Source organism: Petromyzon marinus, chromosome 2 (genome assembly GCF_048934315.1).
Source record: "Petromyzon marinus isolate PM22_M1 ecotype Great Lakes invasive population chromosome 2, UKy_Petmar_22M1.pri1.0, whole genome shotgun sequence".
NCBI lineage: Eukaryota > Metazoa > Chordata > Hyperoartia > Petromyzontiformes > Petromyzontidae > Petromyzon > Petromyzon marinus.
The window spans coordinates 5158454-5175921 of NC_133668.1; the positions used below are offsets into that span (position 1 = coordinate 5158454).

Consider the following 17468-nt stretch of genomic DNA (forward strand, 5'->3'; position numbering starts at 1 on the left):
TGTTAGACGGATTGCTCCATTACAGGATCGTGAGAGATCGCGATGCCTTGGGGTTGGGAGGCCTTCAGCCGGCGGTGGATTGATTATGGCCGATGATGCCGAGGATGGTACTGATGATGCCGATGCCGAAGCCAATGCTGTTGGTGCTGATGATGGTGCTGCTCTTGACGTTGATACTGAAGATGCTGATGCCGATGATGCCAATGATGATGGTGGTGATAATGACGAAGGTGGTGGCAATGATGAAGGTGGTGATAATGATGAAGGTGGTGATAATGACGAAGGTGGTGCCAATGATGAAGGTGGTGCCAATGACGAAGGTGGTGCCAATGATGAAGGTGGTGATAATGACGAAGGTGGTGCCAATGATGAAGGTGGTGATAATGATGAAGGTGGTGATAATGATGAAGGTGGTGCCAATGATGAAGGTGGTGCCAATGATGAAGGTGGTGCCAATGATGAAGGTGGTGCCAATGATGAAGGTGGTGATAATGATGGCTGCGTTGCACTGCCGTCCTAACAGAGGATGGCGCGGGGTCGTGCCTGCTGAGCACCGACTTCCACTGCGCCAACGGACAGTGCGTCGAGCCACGCATCACCTGCGACTACAAGGACGACTGCGGCGACAACTCGGACGAGGTGGACTGCGGTGAGACGCGCTCTCCCGGCCGCGTGATGCCTGCGGCCCTGCTGGCACGGAAATCAGCCAATTGGTGCCACCACCACCGCCACCACCGCGGCCCGAGAGGATGCGATGAGTCGATCGATTATATTGCCGCAGGCGCGGCTAGGCTCCGCCTCCGGCCACGCCCTCTCACGGAACCTTCCAGCAGGTTCCCGGAGTATCTCGGCCAGACCCGCCCCTTACCTTTGGCCCAGATACCTCTCCCTTTGGGATTGGATGATGTTTATAGTGATGCCTGTACCCGCGCTTCCCTTATCCAACCAGTGGATGTCACTATGTCATTACACTTGTATTGCCCTGTCAAAGTGCCAACTTTGAAGCTTCTTGTGTTTAACTGGGCGAGAACTGTCGGACTCCCGTCTCGTATAGACCGTGTGCTTTGCTAGTCACGACCACCTTGTGCACGGCGTTCTTATTTTGTATTTATCGTCTGCCTCGCTCACTGCGCTCGCCACGGGGCAACATCATCCGCGTGTAACTTGCATTGCAGGACCGAGAGAGAGACCGCGGTGGCTTGCGGAGGCCTACATTGAGCGGTCGCTGATGATGAATTTGCATTGATTTGCATTACGCAATTTTTTATGAACTTATTCTCAGCGTCTTAAGTAACACCCCCTCTCCCGATGCATGTTCGGGTCGTAACCGCGTGGCGTTCGGCGCGACGTCCGACGTTTCGCTCCACGTGCCTCAGTTTCCCGACGAAGCCTCCCCCGGCACGTGCGAGAGGGAGCGAAAACGTCGGCGCATCGTGCCGCACTGCTAACGTCGCGTGCCCGCGCTCGCCCCTCCGCCCCTTTCTCCCGTGGCCGTCAGTGAGCGTTGCCGGCAGCTGCGACTTCAACGAGCGTGGAGACGAGGAGCGGAACGACGTGTGGTGCGGCTGGAGGAACAGGGAGGAACATAACGACTTCACCTGGGTATTGGAGCCACGCGGCGTTTCGCACGGAACGGGCCCAACCGAAGACCACACTCCCAGTGAGACGAGAGGGGGGGCGGGTGGGGGGTGGGGTCGGGGCAGGGGGGGGGGCGGGTGGGGGGGGGGTCTTCGTTGTTTCTTAGAGTGCCACGCGTGAACAACGTGCTCGCGGTCAAGTCGCCGCTGAAGTCACTGCACCGGCGGACGAGCGCGGTCGACCCCGCAGCCAGGACAGGTGGCCCACGGAGGGAGCGTCGAGAGTGGACGGAACGTCCCCGCGTGCGGCGTGAGGGTCGTCGGGCAGAAGGGGACTCTTCCTTTTAAGCCTCGCACAGGCAGCAGAGCTCCGCTTCGTGTCAGTGAACAGACCCGCAGGATTGACGGCAAACGGGAAGTGTTCGTATTTCGTAATTATCAGAACCACAATTTGTATTTAGCCTGGAGGAATCCAATGAGCTCCGAAGATCTTTCTGTTACAACAACAACAACAACGTTCGGTTCTTCAGTCACATCACGACCGTGCATCATCGTGAGAGTGCCTTGGTGCACGAGGGGAATGAGTCATCAGACCGCGTGTCACGACCACGTCCTGGGAACGTTCTGACTCACACCGTGAAACACAGACCAATGTCACAAATGAAGCGTGGCTTCCTTTTTTTGTGACAACAAGGATTATGAATTTTGAAAAGCTTATCACAGTAATTCGTAGACGTGGAATTCAATCCCTGCAGTCTAATTCCCTGATGTTATTCTTCGCTCACGCTATAACCTCACGTTCATTTCTGCCGCCTTGCTGTGCGGTTCTTGAACTTACGTTTTCAATACAATCAAAGCAATATTTAGTCTTTTTGAAATGTTTTTTTTGTTACAATTTAGCTATCGGCACTCACAGAGAGAGGAGTGAATCACTAGATATGTTAGAGAACAGCCCGCTGAAGGGGATATCACAGAACTGCTTCTGAGGTCCCTTCAGGTGACATTTCTGATGCTATAGAGTCATACTGAATGGCAGTAAACCCCAGTATTTTTAAATTACATTTCCAAATTACCCTCCGGCTTCCCCGAGTATAGTAACTCGCAAACGTCCTGGCTTTTAATCTGAGTAAGTTGATTGCGACGACCATTTATCCGCAGCGGCGCGAAGCGAGGAAAAGCGGCGTGGATGAGAGAGAGGGGGCTTTGAGAGGGCTCTCGGAAGCAGTTCTGTCATATCCACTTCCGGCGGGCCTGTTCTCTTTGACGCGGGGCGTAGTTCTGCGCTGCGAGAGCTCCAAGTGGGAGGCTTCTCCGCCTCGTTAGCGCAGTTGAATCAAATTGAACAGGGCGCAGGAGCCTCTGACCGAAATCCCCCAGAAGCTCAGCCGGGGTTTGAGCCTGGAGAGTGCTTGGATGATGGGTGGCCACTGTGCACAGAGCGAGTGTCGTGAGCTGGCACGGGGCCACGGGAGTAAGCGACATAGGGACAGTGCGGAAACAGTTTGTTGTGCTGTGCTGTGCTCCACGCACTCGTTGGCCCTCACCCCGGCCCTCACTGGCCGACGGGAAATGCGGTAAACATGATCCCTACGACTCGTACGGTGCGGGGAGGTCGTCATCCAGCAGTGGATTGAGCGTGGCTGCTCATCGACAATGACGATGATGATAAATGATGATTGGTAGATGATGATTGATAGATTAATTGTAAATGATCATGATGATTAATAGATTATAATTGATGATGATAATGATTGATAGATGATGATGATGCTGATGATTGATGATGACTGAAATGTGATAATAGATAGATGATGGTGATGATGATGTTTAATTGATGATGTTTGACAGATTATAGATAATGATGATTGGTGGATGATGATGATTGATGATGACGATGCTGACGATTGCGACGACCACGACGTATGGTCGGCAGACTTGAGCGGTGGCTTCCTGCGAGTGGACACGGCTGGGCGCAGCGTGGGCCAGCGCGCCGGCCTTGTGGCGCCTTCCATCTTCCCCGCATCCTTCGGCCTGTGCCGCCTACGCTTCTGGTTCTTCATGTCGGGCTCCGGGCACAAGGCCGCGCTGAGGGTGAGACCCTTGTGTGTCAAACCGCACGGCAACCGTATAGCAACCTCAGAGCAACCGCACAGCACCTACACGGCAACCGGACACTGGCAAAGTTATCACTGCTGAGCTCAAGAGTGTGCGTGACGCCGTGGTGTGACGCACGTGTGTGTGTGACGTGGTGGTGCGACGCGCACGTGTGTGTGACGTGGTGGTGCGACGTGCACGTGTGCGTGACGTGGTGCGACGCGCACGTGTGTGTGCGTGACGTGGTGCGACGCACGTGTGTGTGACGTGGTGGTGCGACGCGCACGTGTGTGCGTGACGTGGTGCGACGTGCGTGTGTGCGACGCGCAGGTTTACAGCCAGGGCGAGAGCGGCGCGCCCATCCTCATGTTCGTGGCGCGGGGGGACATGGGCACGCAGTGGAAGTACGCCAACATCGAGGTGTCGCACTCGGTGCCCTTCCGCGTCGTCTTCGAGGCGGAGGCGGGCAGCGAGCAGCCGGGCTCCATCGCCCTCGACGACGTCTCCTTCACGCCGTCGTGCAACCTCACGGGTGCGCCGTGAAACCACCGCCGCCGGCGGGGCCGTGTTTACAACCCCCGTATAATTCGGCATGAGAGGCTTGGCGAACGAGTCCATTGTGCTAACCACGGCACCGAGGCAGCGGTCCCGCGCATCGCACTACGTTACGAAGAAAGTTTCTGCTGGCCGGCTGGCTGGCTTCAGGGAAGGACGGACAGATGGTCACGTCCAAAGGACGTGACCATTGCTAGTAAATACAAAAACAAGTCGGGGTGAATTCATGCTCAAATGGGTATTGAAGCGGTGCTAATCTGCTGTTTACAGCCCTGAACCAGTTGTGGAAATTCCTCATCCCTATGGCACAAAGTCACGTTCATTTTTATCGAGTTGAGTCGACCCCCCAACGAGAGTTTGAAATGGCAACCTTGCAATTGCGAGCCACTCACTCTGCTGCTGCTGAGCCAACATACAGAACGTCATGATTAGCATGATCATCACGCTTGTTTGCCCTGCAGGAAAACCTCACAGAGTCTCATGACTCTTCTTCAGGAGGGTCCTGCCAAGTTTTCGCAGTGTGGCGGGAGGGGGGGGGGGCTAGTAGTGGGAGGGGGAGGAGGGGGTTGCTGCTTGCTATGTAGATCCCAATTGAGTCATTTGCGGGTAGAATTTTTCTCATCTGAAAACAAATATTAAATTCACATTGGTTTGAAGGTGCAGGAAGGTTCAGAGCACGCGGGGGAAACCGGAATCGGTTCCATTGCTTACACGCGCTGCTACCAAACTCCAGCCAGTGCCCTGCTCCCTCCACGTTCTCATCATTCTCGCTTCCCCACTGACGCCCGCGATAAATCTGTGCGAGACACACCCCTGGCTGCCGCCGAGTCTGCCGCAAACTCATGATCACCTTCGGAAAGTTTTTTGTTCGTCTTCATGGCGACATGTGGGAGCAGGTTTCCCTCTCTCTACGCCGGTCCGGTTTGTGCGATTTCGTGCTGTGTACGCGGCTAACCCCCTCGTGTGCCACGTGCCGGCCTTCATAGGTGCTCGCTAACACCGCTTGCCCCAACAGTCTGTTCAGGCTATATGGGGGATCGTTCTCTTTGTTTGTCCTATTCCCACCCACGGCTAACGTCAGTGACGAATATCTGAACCCGTCTTGGGCTTCACCTAGGTCGACTCAGCCTAAAATGAGTACCTTGTCTACTGTAAGGCGGCCGGGTGTGGTGCTAGCCGAACGTGCACCGTGCCGATCTGAAAAGGTGCGCGCAAACAGCAACCACCTGTGTAGGCTACACGGGGAAATCTGGATTTGTGTGCGCATGTGTGTGGGGAGCGGTGGCATAGTGGTTAGCGCCCTGCGCTAGTGAGTTCAATGCCCACTCATGGCCAACTGGTGAAGACAAAGGCGGCCGGGCATGGCACGCGAGCTGTACCGGAGCTCATCGTCGCTCGCTCACGCCACTTGCCCCCAACTGTCCTGGTACAGCCATACGGCGGATCCTCGTCGCTGTTCATCGACGTGCATTATCCCACTTGCGCGCTCACGTGCAGGCGCGATGTGCCCCGAGAACTGGTACTGGTGCGGCGAGCACCAGCGCATGTGCCTGCCCTCGGAGCTGGTGTGCGACGGCCGGGAGGACTGCCCCGGGGGCAGCGACGAGGAGCACTGCCCCACGCCAAGCCTGGACACGGGTTGCCCCCCCTCGACGTTCCTGTGCGGGAACGGCTCCTGCACCCCCGCGGCCCCCCTTTGTTACGACCCGGCCGACTGCCTCGTCGGCCAAGGGGACGCGTCGGACTGCTGTGAGTGCCGTTGTCGTCGTGGTGGTTGGATGTCGACTCTGAGGCCCAGTGCTCATGTCGGGGCGCCACAGTGGTTGAGATGTTAAATACCTCGCCTGGTATAGAGGAGGTCGTGAGTTCAGTCCTGACCCTAACACCTGTATATTTGGAGTTTGCGGTGTCTCTCTCTCTCTCTCTCCCCTTGGTCGCGTGGATTTTTCTCCGGGTCCTCCGTTTTTTTCCTCCACATTTATAAACGTGCGTTTAGAGTATTTGGCTGCTGTAATTGTCCACGTGGTGATTCGTCATTTCGTTGAGCTATCATTTGTGGCCAGGTCACTTCTGAAAAATAACTATATAGCTCAGTAGGCCTTTCCTGGTGAAATAATTAAAAATTATATACTTTTTTTAATTTGTGTGTGCGTGTAATGCCATAACTGCTATATAGTTTAGTTTTATTTGTGTATATGTTTTAAGTGATTTGTTTACCTTTCCCATACCACTCCTATCATCTTTTTGTATTGCTGTTGTAACGTTCTTACCCGCCTTTACTGGACATCTGTGAAAAGAGCTTCATAGGTTATCGGATTCCTCCAGTATTACATAAATAATCTGATTCTGTGATCATCAAATATATCCGTCCGCATAATTTTCCACCACTATCATCATTCATTCATCATCATCCGCGTATCACGATCATCATCCAATCTTTCTTTTTCTTTACTTCTAAAGCACAATTCCCAACATAGATGAAGCGTTGTGAAACATTACGGGGATTTCCGAACACCCACGACACCCACCCCGGTCGCTCCGCCACCCGCCGCTGTGTTTCCAGGCCCATTGTGCGCTCGCTGTTTACATCCTCGTAAAAAAAATACAAACTACAGTGCCCATACGAAGCAGCCACACGTGGAGTGGCAGTCTGCTGTGACTGAACAAAGACAAAGATCTCCCGTGTAGCCTTTAAGAGATTGCTGCAGCAATTGTTGTTAGCGAGCACCTATTAAGGCACCCACCGATCTCTCACCAATCTCCCACCAGTCTCCACCAACCTCTCACCAATCTCCCCCCAGTCTCCACCAATCTCTCACCGGTCTCCACCAATCTCTCACCGGTCTCCCACCAGTCCCCCACCGATCTCTCATCGGTCTCCCACCGATCTCCACCAATCTCTCACCCACATCTCACCGGTCTACCACCGTTCTCTTACCAATCTCCCACCAGTCTCCACCAATCTCTCACCGGTCTCCACCAATCTCTCACCGGTTCTCAGCAATCTCTCACCGGTCTCCACCAATCTCTCACCGGTCTCCACCAATCTCTCACCGGTCTCCCACCAGTCCCCCACCGATCTCTCACCGGTCTCCCACCGTTCTCTTACCAATCTCCCACCAGTCTTTCACCGATCTCTCACCAGTCTCCCACCGGCACTCCCACCGGTCTCTTACCAGTCTGTATGTATGTATGTGTGTATGTTGAACTTCTTTCGCACCATACATAGCCAACCGTGATAATTGGAGATGTTGGGAGAAGGACAACAAACTAAACACAAAAACACGGTCTCCCATCGGTCTCTGGGACCTCCTCCATCTCCGTTGTCATGTCGGAGAGTTATGCTTGGCACACACGTGTTGCGTGTTCCTCATGGCACACACACACACACACACAGGACATGTTGTGCATGCCGCTGTGCGTTCTGTACGGTCCGCCTGCTCCTGCTCTAACCCGAACCGCGTGCTGTGATGACCGCCAGGGTGTTGGGACGTGGACTGCAGGAACGAGGGAGTCTGCGTTTTGAACGGAACAACTGGCATATGCCGGTGCGTAAATCTACCAGCAGTGCGCCGTGGAGGACACGTTTATCAAAATTAATGCCCATCCCATGTACCGCATTCTACAAATTAGAGACGCACTGAAACTCGTGCTCGGTTATCAATAAGGTAGTTGAAATCTGGGCGCACATGCACACACATGCGCACGCACCCAACGGAATATGAGACGCACCCCTAACCCCGTGCTTTAAAACACAGGGTCTAAAGCGCGTCATTATCCGGAGAATATGGTATACATTTTTTTTTTTAAAGAGAACGACTACAATATTCAAGGTCGTTTTTCCCCCGCGCGTTTTTTGTCTCCCGCTCCTCCCACGTCAGTTGCGCGCACGGATGGCAAGGAGAGCACTGCCTGCTTCCCACGCCGGACGCAGCGCACCCCTCTGCCAGACCTTCCCGTCAGAACCCCGCGTACTCCATCGAAGGTCGGCAGAGCGGGCGGACGGTGGCGGTAGCCGAGACTGCGTGTGACGCTCGGCGGCCATGGCCACCAACGGGCTCTGCGTCCTGCGTCGCTGCCGGGCGACGCTCCACCTTCCCGTTTGTTCTACGGGGGGGGGGGGGGGGGGGGGTGGGGGCATTTGCTTATTCGGGGGTGGGAGGGGATCGATAATGGGGGATCCTTTGAGAGATACGCCAGAGATGACTCTTATGCCGGTGAGCGCGCCTCGCTGCGCACCTGGCGACCCGAGTTCGATTTCCGCTCACGGCCGCCAACACCAGTGGCAATAATCTGAACCCGTCCTGGGCCTCCCCTAGGTCGACTCAGCCTGAAATGAGTACCTGGCGCGGTGCGTAAACATCGCCACTGCGGAGACAAAGGTGGCCGGGCGTGGTGCCGGCCACCCACCCCCTCGTGTGCCATGCCGGCCTTCGTAGGTGCTCACTGACAGCACTCGCCCCAAAAGGTCAGCTGAGTCTACACAGGGGATCTTTGTGTCGTGTCGTTGGTGCAGTGTGGGCCGCCGTGGTGATCGCCGCGGCTCTGCTGCTGCCCCTCGTGCTCCTCGCCGCCTTCATCCAGCAGCGGCGTCGCCTGCAGGCACTGTGAGGCCACCCGCACTCCGCTCCTCCCTCGTTAGAGATGATCAGTTCATGAGCAGGGATTCGTCTCAGCCGGATCCGGCCAGATGGGCGGCCTGAAAATAAAAACGATTTTGCCCCTGCCGCCCCCCGGCCACACCACATCCAGTCTAACTATCACTACGGCTGTGACGACTAGCCACACGCCTCCTACTCCAGTTTACAAGAGACCTGGGAACTGTTCAGTGAGAAATGAGTGCCTGTGAATCGAAATCAGAATCTGTGTTTATACTGGAAGAAAACCCGATGAGCTCCGAAGCTCTTTTTCACAGATGTTACAACAACAAACTGTACAAAAACACGACGTGAGTGCAAAGTATAGGAGAGGTAAACAAATAACTTAAAAACATATTGACAAATAAAACTCAGATATTTTTACACGCTTCCTTTTAACTCACTTTGTTGTTGTATCCTCAAATCTTGTAACTCAATTTTAACCCACTTCCCAATGTGGTATCGACTGCAAACTTGCTATGCTTATGTCACACTGATGACAATACTATATTCTATCATAAAATATATAAACATTTTTAAACATTATTTTTTTATATGTTATATTTCGGCTTGGGTCTAATTGTCCACGCTCAACTGACGTTGGCTGTAATTGGTCACGGCCCCCTTACGTTATGGCAAGCTTTGGGGCCACTTCCTGGAGTCGTGGAGTTCTTCCATTACTACTAGTACATTTCATGAAAGACTATATATGTTTTACATGGTGGGTAATGTAGCAAGCAGCCTCTAGTGGCGACAGGGGTCATGTGAACCCCATTACGTACAACAATACACTTGTGATTTGATGCATGTATCGTGTGATAAAAGACTCGATATTAACGATAGCTCAGTGACTCATGTTGACCCTTAATTCGGTAGCACGTGGCTCACTCCGTATGGCCCCGCTACGGCATGCGGCTGATGCTATATTCAAGGGTCTTCTGTATGATAATTATGATATTACGTTCTTGGAAAGTGCCGCGAAATCCAAAATCGCTGTATTAAATACTTAAGCTTTACCTAAATAAGGGGGTTACGTATTCAGCAACCATAAATAAACACATAACAGTTGAAATAAGTACTGTAATGTATGCCAAATAAACTAAGCAATTGAAATAAACATGTAAAAACCCCATCCAAAAAAACATTCCTAGACGATAAATAGTGTAAATATTAGAGAGATGGGCAAAACACATCAGCCTTACAAATCACTGGGACAATTCCAATGCAGATACAAAGTGCCAATTACTTTTAGGTGTGCAATTACGATCAGTCACAAACGTAATGGGATTACATCTTTAAATGATACGTAATTGAGATACCGTGTGCATATGTGGGTACGTGTGCACATGTACGCTGCTTGTGTGCGCGTGTGCACGTGTGCACGTGGGTGTGTGTGTGCGTGTGTGTGTGCGGACAGATCTGAACTCGACGATGATTCCTTCCCGATCATAAAAACAGACGCTTGGCCAAAGTCAGACCTCACCAAACTCGTAAGCAACACTCTACTGCACTTCACCACGCGTTGCATTCGCAGTGTCAGTTGTTTCTTCTGCTATTTTTTTTTATCTATTCAAGTTTTCTTTAAAATCATATGCAGCGTGCTTCACATTTTGTTCTCCACCGAGTCACCTCGCCGCTGTCAGTACGTGGATTCCCAAGTGGCACATTCGAGGATTATAAAACGTGGGGGTGGGGCAGGGAGGGGTAGGGCCCACTGTGAGGATCGATCGGTCGGGAGGGTGAGCGGCTACCCAACAATGTCGGGGGGTGGGACTGGCGGGGGGGGGGGGGGGACTTATGGGGGCTGAGACCCCCCCCCCCCACCACCCTCCGCTGAAGGCTCAGCCCTCCCCTTTAATCCCCCTTCTCGTCAAAAACTAAAAAACTGTCAGCACTGCATTAACAGGGAGGGTAGGGGTCGGAGCCGCCCAGCATGATGGACGAGAAAGCGCTCCGCGTCGACTCTCGCTTTGTCTCGCTGCCGACGTTTTGTCGTAAAGCTTCTCTAACGTTGACAGCGCCGTGCCCTCGGCGGGTCTGTGAGTGCCCCCCCACCCCCCACCCCCCACCCCCCACCCCCCACCCCCTCCCCCAGTCCAGCATAGGTCCTCACCACAGCGAGGCAGGGACGCGGCTCTCCCCGAGGTGCCCGTTCGACGCTTCGCAGACTTTCAATTCTAACGTCATGACGGTGCGGTTTGTTTGTTTGTTCCGGCAGGCCCGGTCACGGCGGCACGGCACGCAGCCCTCGTCCTTCTGCAACCCGCTCTATCGCCGCCACTCGGACCCGACAGTGGGCACGGCCCCCGTGGGCCTGCCCGCGACGTCCCGTGGGCGGCCCGACCGCTATGCGCAGCTTTGCACGCTGCGCCAGGTCGGGTGGCCTCACGGGGAGTCCCACCTCTAGCTGGGGAGAAGACCGGTTGCCACCTTGTCCGAGTTTTCCCAGGGTCGTCCTCTTTTAATTTGTTTTTTTTTTTGTTCAGGTAGCTGCTGTCCTGGGAAATGTGGAAGTCTTCCCGGGACAGTATTTTTTTTTTGTTTGAGCCATTTGCGAAATAATGAACCACTCATTTCATTGAGTCCTCTCCCGCTTCTGGGTTTTGTGAGATATTCTCCTTCTCCATGCTGCATCCTGGTACTCTTGGCAGCCCCGAGGTGGCAACCCCTCGTCTCAGCGTGGCGTCTTGCTGGCGCCATCGGTGCTCCCCTCGTCTTCTCCCCACCCTAGGAGTCAGGTTAAGGGGTTCGGTTTATGTGCCTGGTTAGGCGCTCTGGTTAAGGGGTCTGGTTAAGGGGTCTGATTAAGCGGTCAGGTTAAACGGTCAGGTTCGGGGTCAGGTTAATGGGTCGGGCACGCCTTCGCGAGACCACGCACGCAGATGTTGGGTTGAAGGGGACCATCGCTGGTGTAGATGTGAGCGAGGCCCACTGGAGTTGAGATGTGAGCGAGGCCCACTGGAGTTGAGATGTGAGCGAGGCCCACTGGAGTTGAGATGTGAGCGAGGCCCACTGGAGTTGAGATGTGAGCAAGGCCCACTGGAGCTGAGATGTGAGCGATGCCACTGGAGTTGAGATGTGAGCGAGGCCACTGGAGTTGAGATGTGAGCGAGGCCACTGGAGTTGAGATGTGAGCGAGGCCACTGGAGTTGAGATGTGAGCGAGGCCACTGGAGTTGAGATGTGAGCGAGGCCACTGGAGTTGAGATGTGAGCGAGGCCCACTGGAGTTGAGATGTGAGCGAGACCACCGGAGTTGAGATGTGAGCGAGGCCAATGGAGTTGAGATGTGAGCGAGGCCACTGGAGTTGAGATGTGAGCGAGGCCACTGGAGTTGAGATGTGAGGGAGGCCACTGGAGCTGAGATGTGAGCAAGGCCCACTGGAGTTGAGATGTGAGCGAGGCCCACTGGAGTTGAGATGTGAGCGAGGCCCACTGGAGTTGAGATGTGAGCGAGGCCCACTGGAGCTGAGATTTGAGCGAGGCCCACTGGAGTTGAGATGTGAGCAAGGCCCACTGGAGTTGAGATGTGAGCGAGGCCCACTGGAGTTGAGATGTGAGCAAGGCCCACTGGAGTTGAGATGTGAGCAAGGCCCACTGGAGTTGAGATGTGAGCAAGGCCCACTGGAGCTGAGATGTGAGCAAGGCCCACTGGAGTTGAGATGTGAGCGAGGCCCACTGGAGTTGAGATGTGAGCGAGGCCCACTGGAGTTGAGATGTGAGCAAGGCCCACTGGAGTTGAGATGTGAGCAAGGCCCACTGGAGTTGAGATGTGAGCAAGGCCCACTGGAGCTGAGATGTGAGCAAGGCCCACTGGAGCTGAGATGTGAGGGAGGCCCACTGGAGTTGAGATGTGAGCGAGGCCACTGGAGCTGAGATGTGAGGGAGGCCCACTGGAGTTGAGATGTGAGCAAGGCCCACTGGAGTTGAGATGTGAGCGAGGCCACTGGAGTTGAGATGTGAGCGAGGCCCACTGGAGTTGAGATGTGAGCGAGGCCCACTGGAGTTGAGATGTGAGCGAGGCCCACTGGAGTTGAGATGTGAGCGAGGGCCATCGGAGTTGAGATGTGAGCGAGGCCCACTGGAGTTGAGATGTGAGCGAGGCCACTGGAGCTGAGATGTGAGGGAGGCCCACTGGAGTTGAGATGTGAGCGAGGCCCACTGGAGTTGAGATGTGAGCGAGGCCACTGGAGTTGAGATGTGAGCGAGGCCACTGGAGTTGAGATGTGAGCGAGGCCCACTGGAGTTGAGATGTGAGCGAGGCCCACTGGAGTTGAGATGTGAGCGAGGCCCACTGGAGTTGAGATGTGAGCAAGGCCCACTGGAGTTGAGATGTGAGCGAGACCACTGGAGTTGAGATGTGAGCGAGGCCCACTGGAGTTGAGATGTGAGCGAGGCTACTGGAGCTGAGATGTGAGGGAGGCCCACTGGAGTTGAGATGTGACCGAGACCACTGGAGTTGAGATGTGACCGAGACCACTGGAGTTGAGATGTGAGCGAGGCCCACTGGAGTTGAGATGTAAGCGAGGCCCACTGGAGCTGAGATGTGAGCGAGGCCCACTGGAGTTGAGATGTGAGCGAGGCCCACTGGAGTTGAGATTTGAGTGAGGCCACTGGAGTTGAGATGTCAGCGAGGCCCACTGGAGCTGAGATGTGAGCAAGGCCCACTGGAGTTGAGATGTGAGCGAGGCCCATCAGAGATGAGTGGAACTGTTTTGAAAAAAGTGTTTATATTCAGTGATTTTGTTTTTATTTCATAAAAAGAAACAGCTTCATGATCGAATTAAGTCATGAAAATTTTTTGTGTTTTTTAACTCATGCACGACATCAATGTTCCCCGACCAACGGAAATATGTACAAATGAATAATATGAGGGTCGAAGACCCAGTACATGTGTGTATAGTATGTGTCGTTTATTTCTGATTTACTTAGTTAAAAAATTGGCACAACAGGCAATGACGTTAAATAAACTTAGTTCTGTAGCTGTTCTTTCTCTCTCTTTTTTTTGTATCTGGATCTGTGCACGAGCACTGGAAGTAATAATTCGGAATGCAGAGCCTCCGCCTCTTAATGCGAAACAGAAGGGCAGCGAGCGATTGCTGCACCCAGCGTGGTCTCCTTTGCATTTTACAATCCGGACAGAGATCAGCCGCGAACCTCAAGAGTCACGCGTCCCATCGAGTCGTGCGAACCAGCAATGGCTTGGGTGTTTCAAGTTGATTTTGTTGAACCAGGCATGAACTCGGGACGGCAGGAAGAGTCTCGTTTGTAAGGCTGACTCCAGGGGTATCAGTCTGCTGTCAGGAGAGTGCGATGATTGCTGTGTAATCCCAATCGAGTAATTTGCGGTGCAATTTTGGAATTAGGAAAATGTGGACCCTGGCGCCGGCACAGACGGTAATGACGTCATGGGGTCTTCAAAGTCCACCGTGAAGCCGACGTCGGCGCACAGTATTGCCCCGGTTATTACACACTACCGGACTAACCGGGGCCGCCGCTGGGTTCGGACCACGGACCTCTGCAGCAGTCGGCGAACGCGCCACCAGCCGAGGGCCTCAATTCAAAAACGTACCACAGCATACCCCCCCCCCCCCCGTACTACGGGGGGGCAAGGGCTCCCCCTGTCTTTTAGACTCCGACGCGCCTGGTTCAAGTCCATATAAATATAAATTACAGCGAAACTCCCGTTATCCGTATACTGATAATATTACCCGTGCCCTCGAAACGATTGGCTCGATATACTGAAACCGCGGTGGCAGGAGGTTGTGGGTTCGAATCCGACCCTGACGCCTGGTGTATATTTGTAGTTTGCATGTCTCTCTCTCACCGTGGTCGCGTGGATTTTTCACGGGCCCTTCGGTTTTCCCCTCCACATTTAGACTCAACGTGCGTCCACGTGACAAGCCACTTCCTTGAGCTGTCATTTGTGGCCAGCTCGCTTCTGGAAAAGAGCTACATAGCTCACTTGGCCTTACCTGGTAAAAGAAAACTTGTTTAGTTTCTAAGATAATAATTGTTTAGTTTGCGATTACTGTTATGTTCCGAGCGACTGCACGGTGAAGAGGAGTGATCCTCTTATCCGCGTTCATCCGCACTTCACCGCTCGGATGACCTCGCAAAGCAGGGAAGGTCCCGTCGTGCCGCCTCATGGCAGCCCGGGTTGAAGAGATCATTTCCATTGTACGGAGCAATCTGCAGCAGCTCCTCCGTCCCTTATAACGCCACTGGGAGTCCACATCCAGTCGCGGGCGCGTTCCATCGTTGACGAGGGTGAAACGGAGAGTGGTTGGGTGTCCCCCCCAGCAGACGCGAGCAAGCTTTTCCCAGAAGTCCGTCGTCCCGACTCGGGTTCCCCACACGTAAGGTCATCTGGCACACAGAGTGCATGTCCATATCAGATGGCGTTAAACAAATTGAATTTTGCTTCATTGCGTAGAACATACGTGACAACATGCGTAAGCAGGAAATACGTCTCGTTCATATATCTGCCTCCTAATAAGAGTGTTTCTAACAAAATCCATCAGCTCCACGGCTTCTTCTGGGAGTCCGTGATTCCGGCAGCATTGATTCAAGTCCATATTTTTTTGTCGTTTTTACTTGGACCGGATCAGTGCTGCTGAAAGTCACGCACTTCCAGAAGGCCGTGGGGGGCCGATGGTTTGTGTTTGGGGGGGGGGGGAAACTCCTTTATCTTTTTTTTTACGCGGAGGAACAGATACATGAAGGGAGGCGGCGGGTCGCCTGCTTGGTTATTACAAGTTGGGCCTATACTCGGGGCTGTTTTGACACGTTTGTGACTCGTCAAATATCGGCGCGTGTGGTTTGACGCCGGGGATGCCGTGACTCGCAAGCGCAACAACACGTTCCCCCTGTCGTCCGTATGTCGTTAGATTCAAAGGGCATGAAGGTGGGGGAAACTCGCGTCCCGACAGGAAGAGAGAGAGAGGAAATTATCCACGATTAGCATGCCGGCCGCCCCCACCCCCGCACCCCCGCCGAGGGAAGCGACAACTGAACGCAGTTGGGGAGAAGCCGGAGCGAGCGGACACGGCCCAGCTGCTGCTAGCGAATTGAGACACTGACAATTACAGCACAGGCGATGCGAGAGACGCGTTGTTGTGTCCCCCACAGAACAAACAAATATCCCCTGTTTGTGTGTGGGTTTTTTTTTAAATATATATAGGACTGTTGGGGAAAGTAAGCGCTGTTGGCGAGCACCTATTAAGGCCAACGCAACGCACGCGGGTGCGTTGTGGCCTCAGCACTACAAGTACACCGTAGTCACCCTTTGATGTTTACACACGACTATGTCCACATTTAAGTCGACCTGGGGAGGCCCAGGATTGGTTCAAATATGAGAATGGAACTCGGGCCGTTGGGTTTGTGAGCGCAGTTGCGCGAACTACAATGGCCGTTCTCCAGGCTAGGTGCACCTTGAGGCCATGTGATGTGTCAAAAATCTCGCCGGTAGGAGGTCACGGGACAGACCTAGGTGTCCATGGGCTGACTGACCCGAATGGAAGACCTTTGCTTCCCGCTGTGCCAACACAAATATCCCCCCCCCCCCCGTATAGCCTTAGCCGACTGTGGGGGCGAGTGATGTGAGCGAGCACACACACATGCACATACGCACACGAGCTATTTTAATTGTTGTACAGCATTCTGTATAGCAGAGCAGAATGAGAAAGGTTTTGCAAGTGAAGTCTGAACTGTAGTCTGTTGTTTTATGATTGTAAATCTTTTGGAGGAATGTTTGATTTATTCCGAGTGAATTGTATTTTTTTTTCTACTACATTTTAAGCCAAAATATCCGCAAACGTGATTCGTGGTGGTGATCATCGAAAGTTTGCTCTGCCTGGGTTTGTCTGGTGGGGTTTTTCTGGTGGGTCTAAATATTCAGCTCGGTCCATTGGCGCGCTAAACAGCTAATGTGGTAATTTTATTCCCTCTCCAAAATAAAAAAAACCTACAACTAAAAAAACCATTGGCACTACAATATTGAGCAGATTTCGAGCACACGATTAAAATCGGAGCTGCAGTGCCAGGGACTTTGGAATGGAATAAACGATTCCATAAGCATTTATTTGTTTAAACAGCCAAACTCTCTCTCTCGATCGGTTTTCAACCCCTTTGGTGGTCATCAGCAGGAAATGTATTTTCAACAGAATGCTGCAAATGTTGCATGCAGGAGTGGTCCTTTAAAACCATACAGCCCGCCCATTAGGGCAAGCACTACGTACTCATACACCTCATGCATGTTGCTTTTACAGAGTATTGTCGGTAACGACACACATATATATAACTAATCTAACAAAAATGAATCTCTGCATAAATTCGCTTTCTCACATCCATCAACCAAAGGAGCCTTCTGTGACCCAGCATTTCATAACGGCGCCTGCTTCAAATGGGCAAACTCTGGACCGAGAATTTCGGTGTTCTCCGAATGTCGTGGGATTTGGCGAGTGGCGGTGGCGTGAGATGAGCGGGCGGTGCAGTGCGGGGCGTGCGTGCTGGTATTGCCCTGCACGCCACATGGCTCGCTACAGTGCCGATCATCTGGGCTGCTTTGAAGCGAGCCGGGAACTCCGGACCCTTGTTAGAGGGACA

General features: G+C 53.3%; 1 protein-coding gene across 2 annotated transcripts in view; it reads left to right on the forward strand.

Annotated features, from left to right (window-relative positions):
- The window catches only part of LOC116949166 (MAM and LDL-receptor class A domain-containing protein 1), a 49005-nt gene extending 35162 nt beyond the window's left edge, over positions 1-13843 (forward strand). For both annotated transcript variants that reach the window (XM_032966352.2, XM_076069218.1), the window contains 10 exons: positions 524-649; positions 1499-1660; positions 3511-3668; positions 4002-4203; positions 5724-5975; positions 7708-7774; positions 8108-8211; positions 8743-8833; positions 10281-10353; positions 11082-13843. In XM_032966352.2, coding sequence (XP_032822243.2) covers positions 524-649; positions 1499-1660; positions 3511-3668; positions 4002-4203; positions 5724-5975; positions 7708-7774; positions 8108-8211; positions 8743-8833; positions 10281-10353; positions 11082-11270 — 1424 coding nt within the window. In that variant the 3' untranslated portion in view covers positions 11271-13843. The remainder of the gene's footprint in view (positions 1-523; positions 650-1498; positions 1661-3510; positions 3669-4001; positions 4204-5723; positions 5976-7707; positions 7775-8107; positions 8212-8742; positions 8834-10280; positions 10354-11081) is intronic.
- The last annotated feature ends 3625 nt before the right edge of the window (positions 13844-17468 follow it).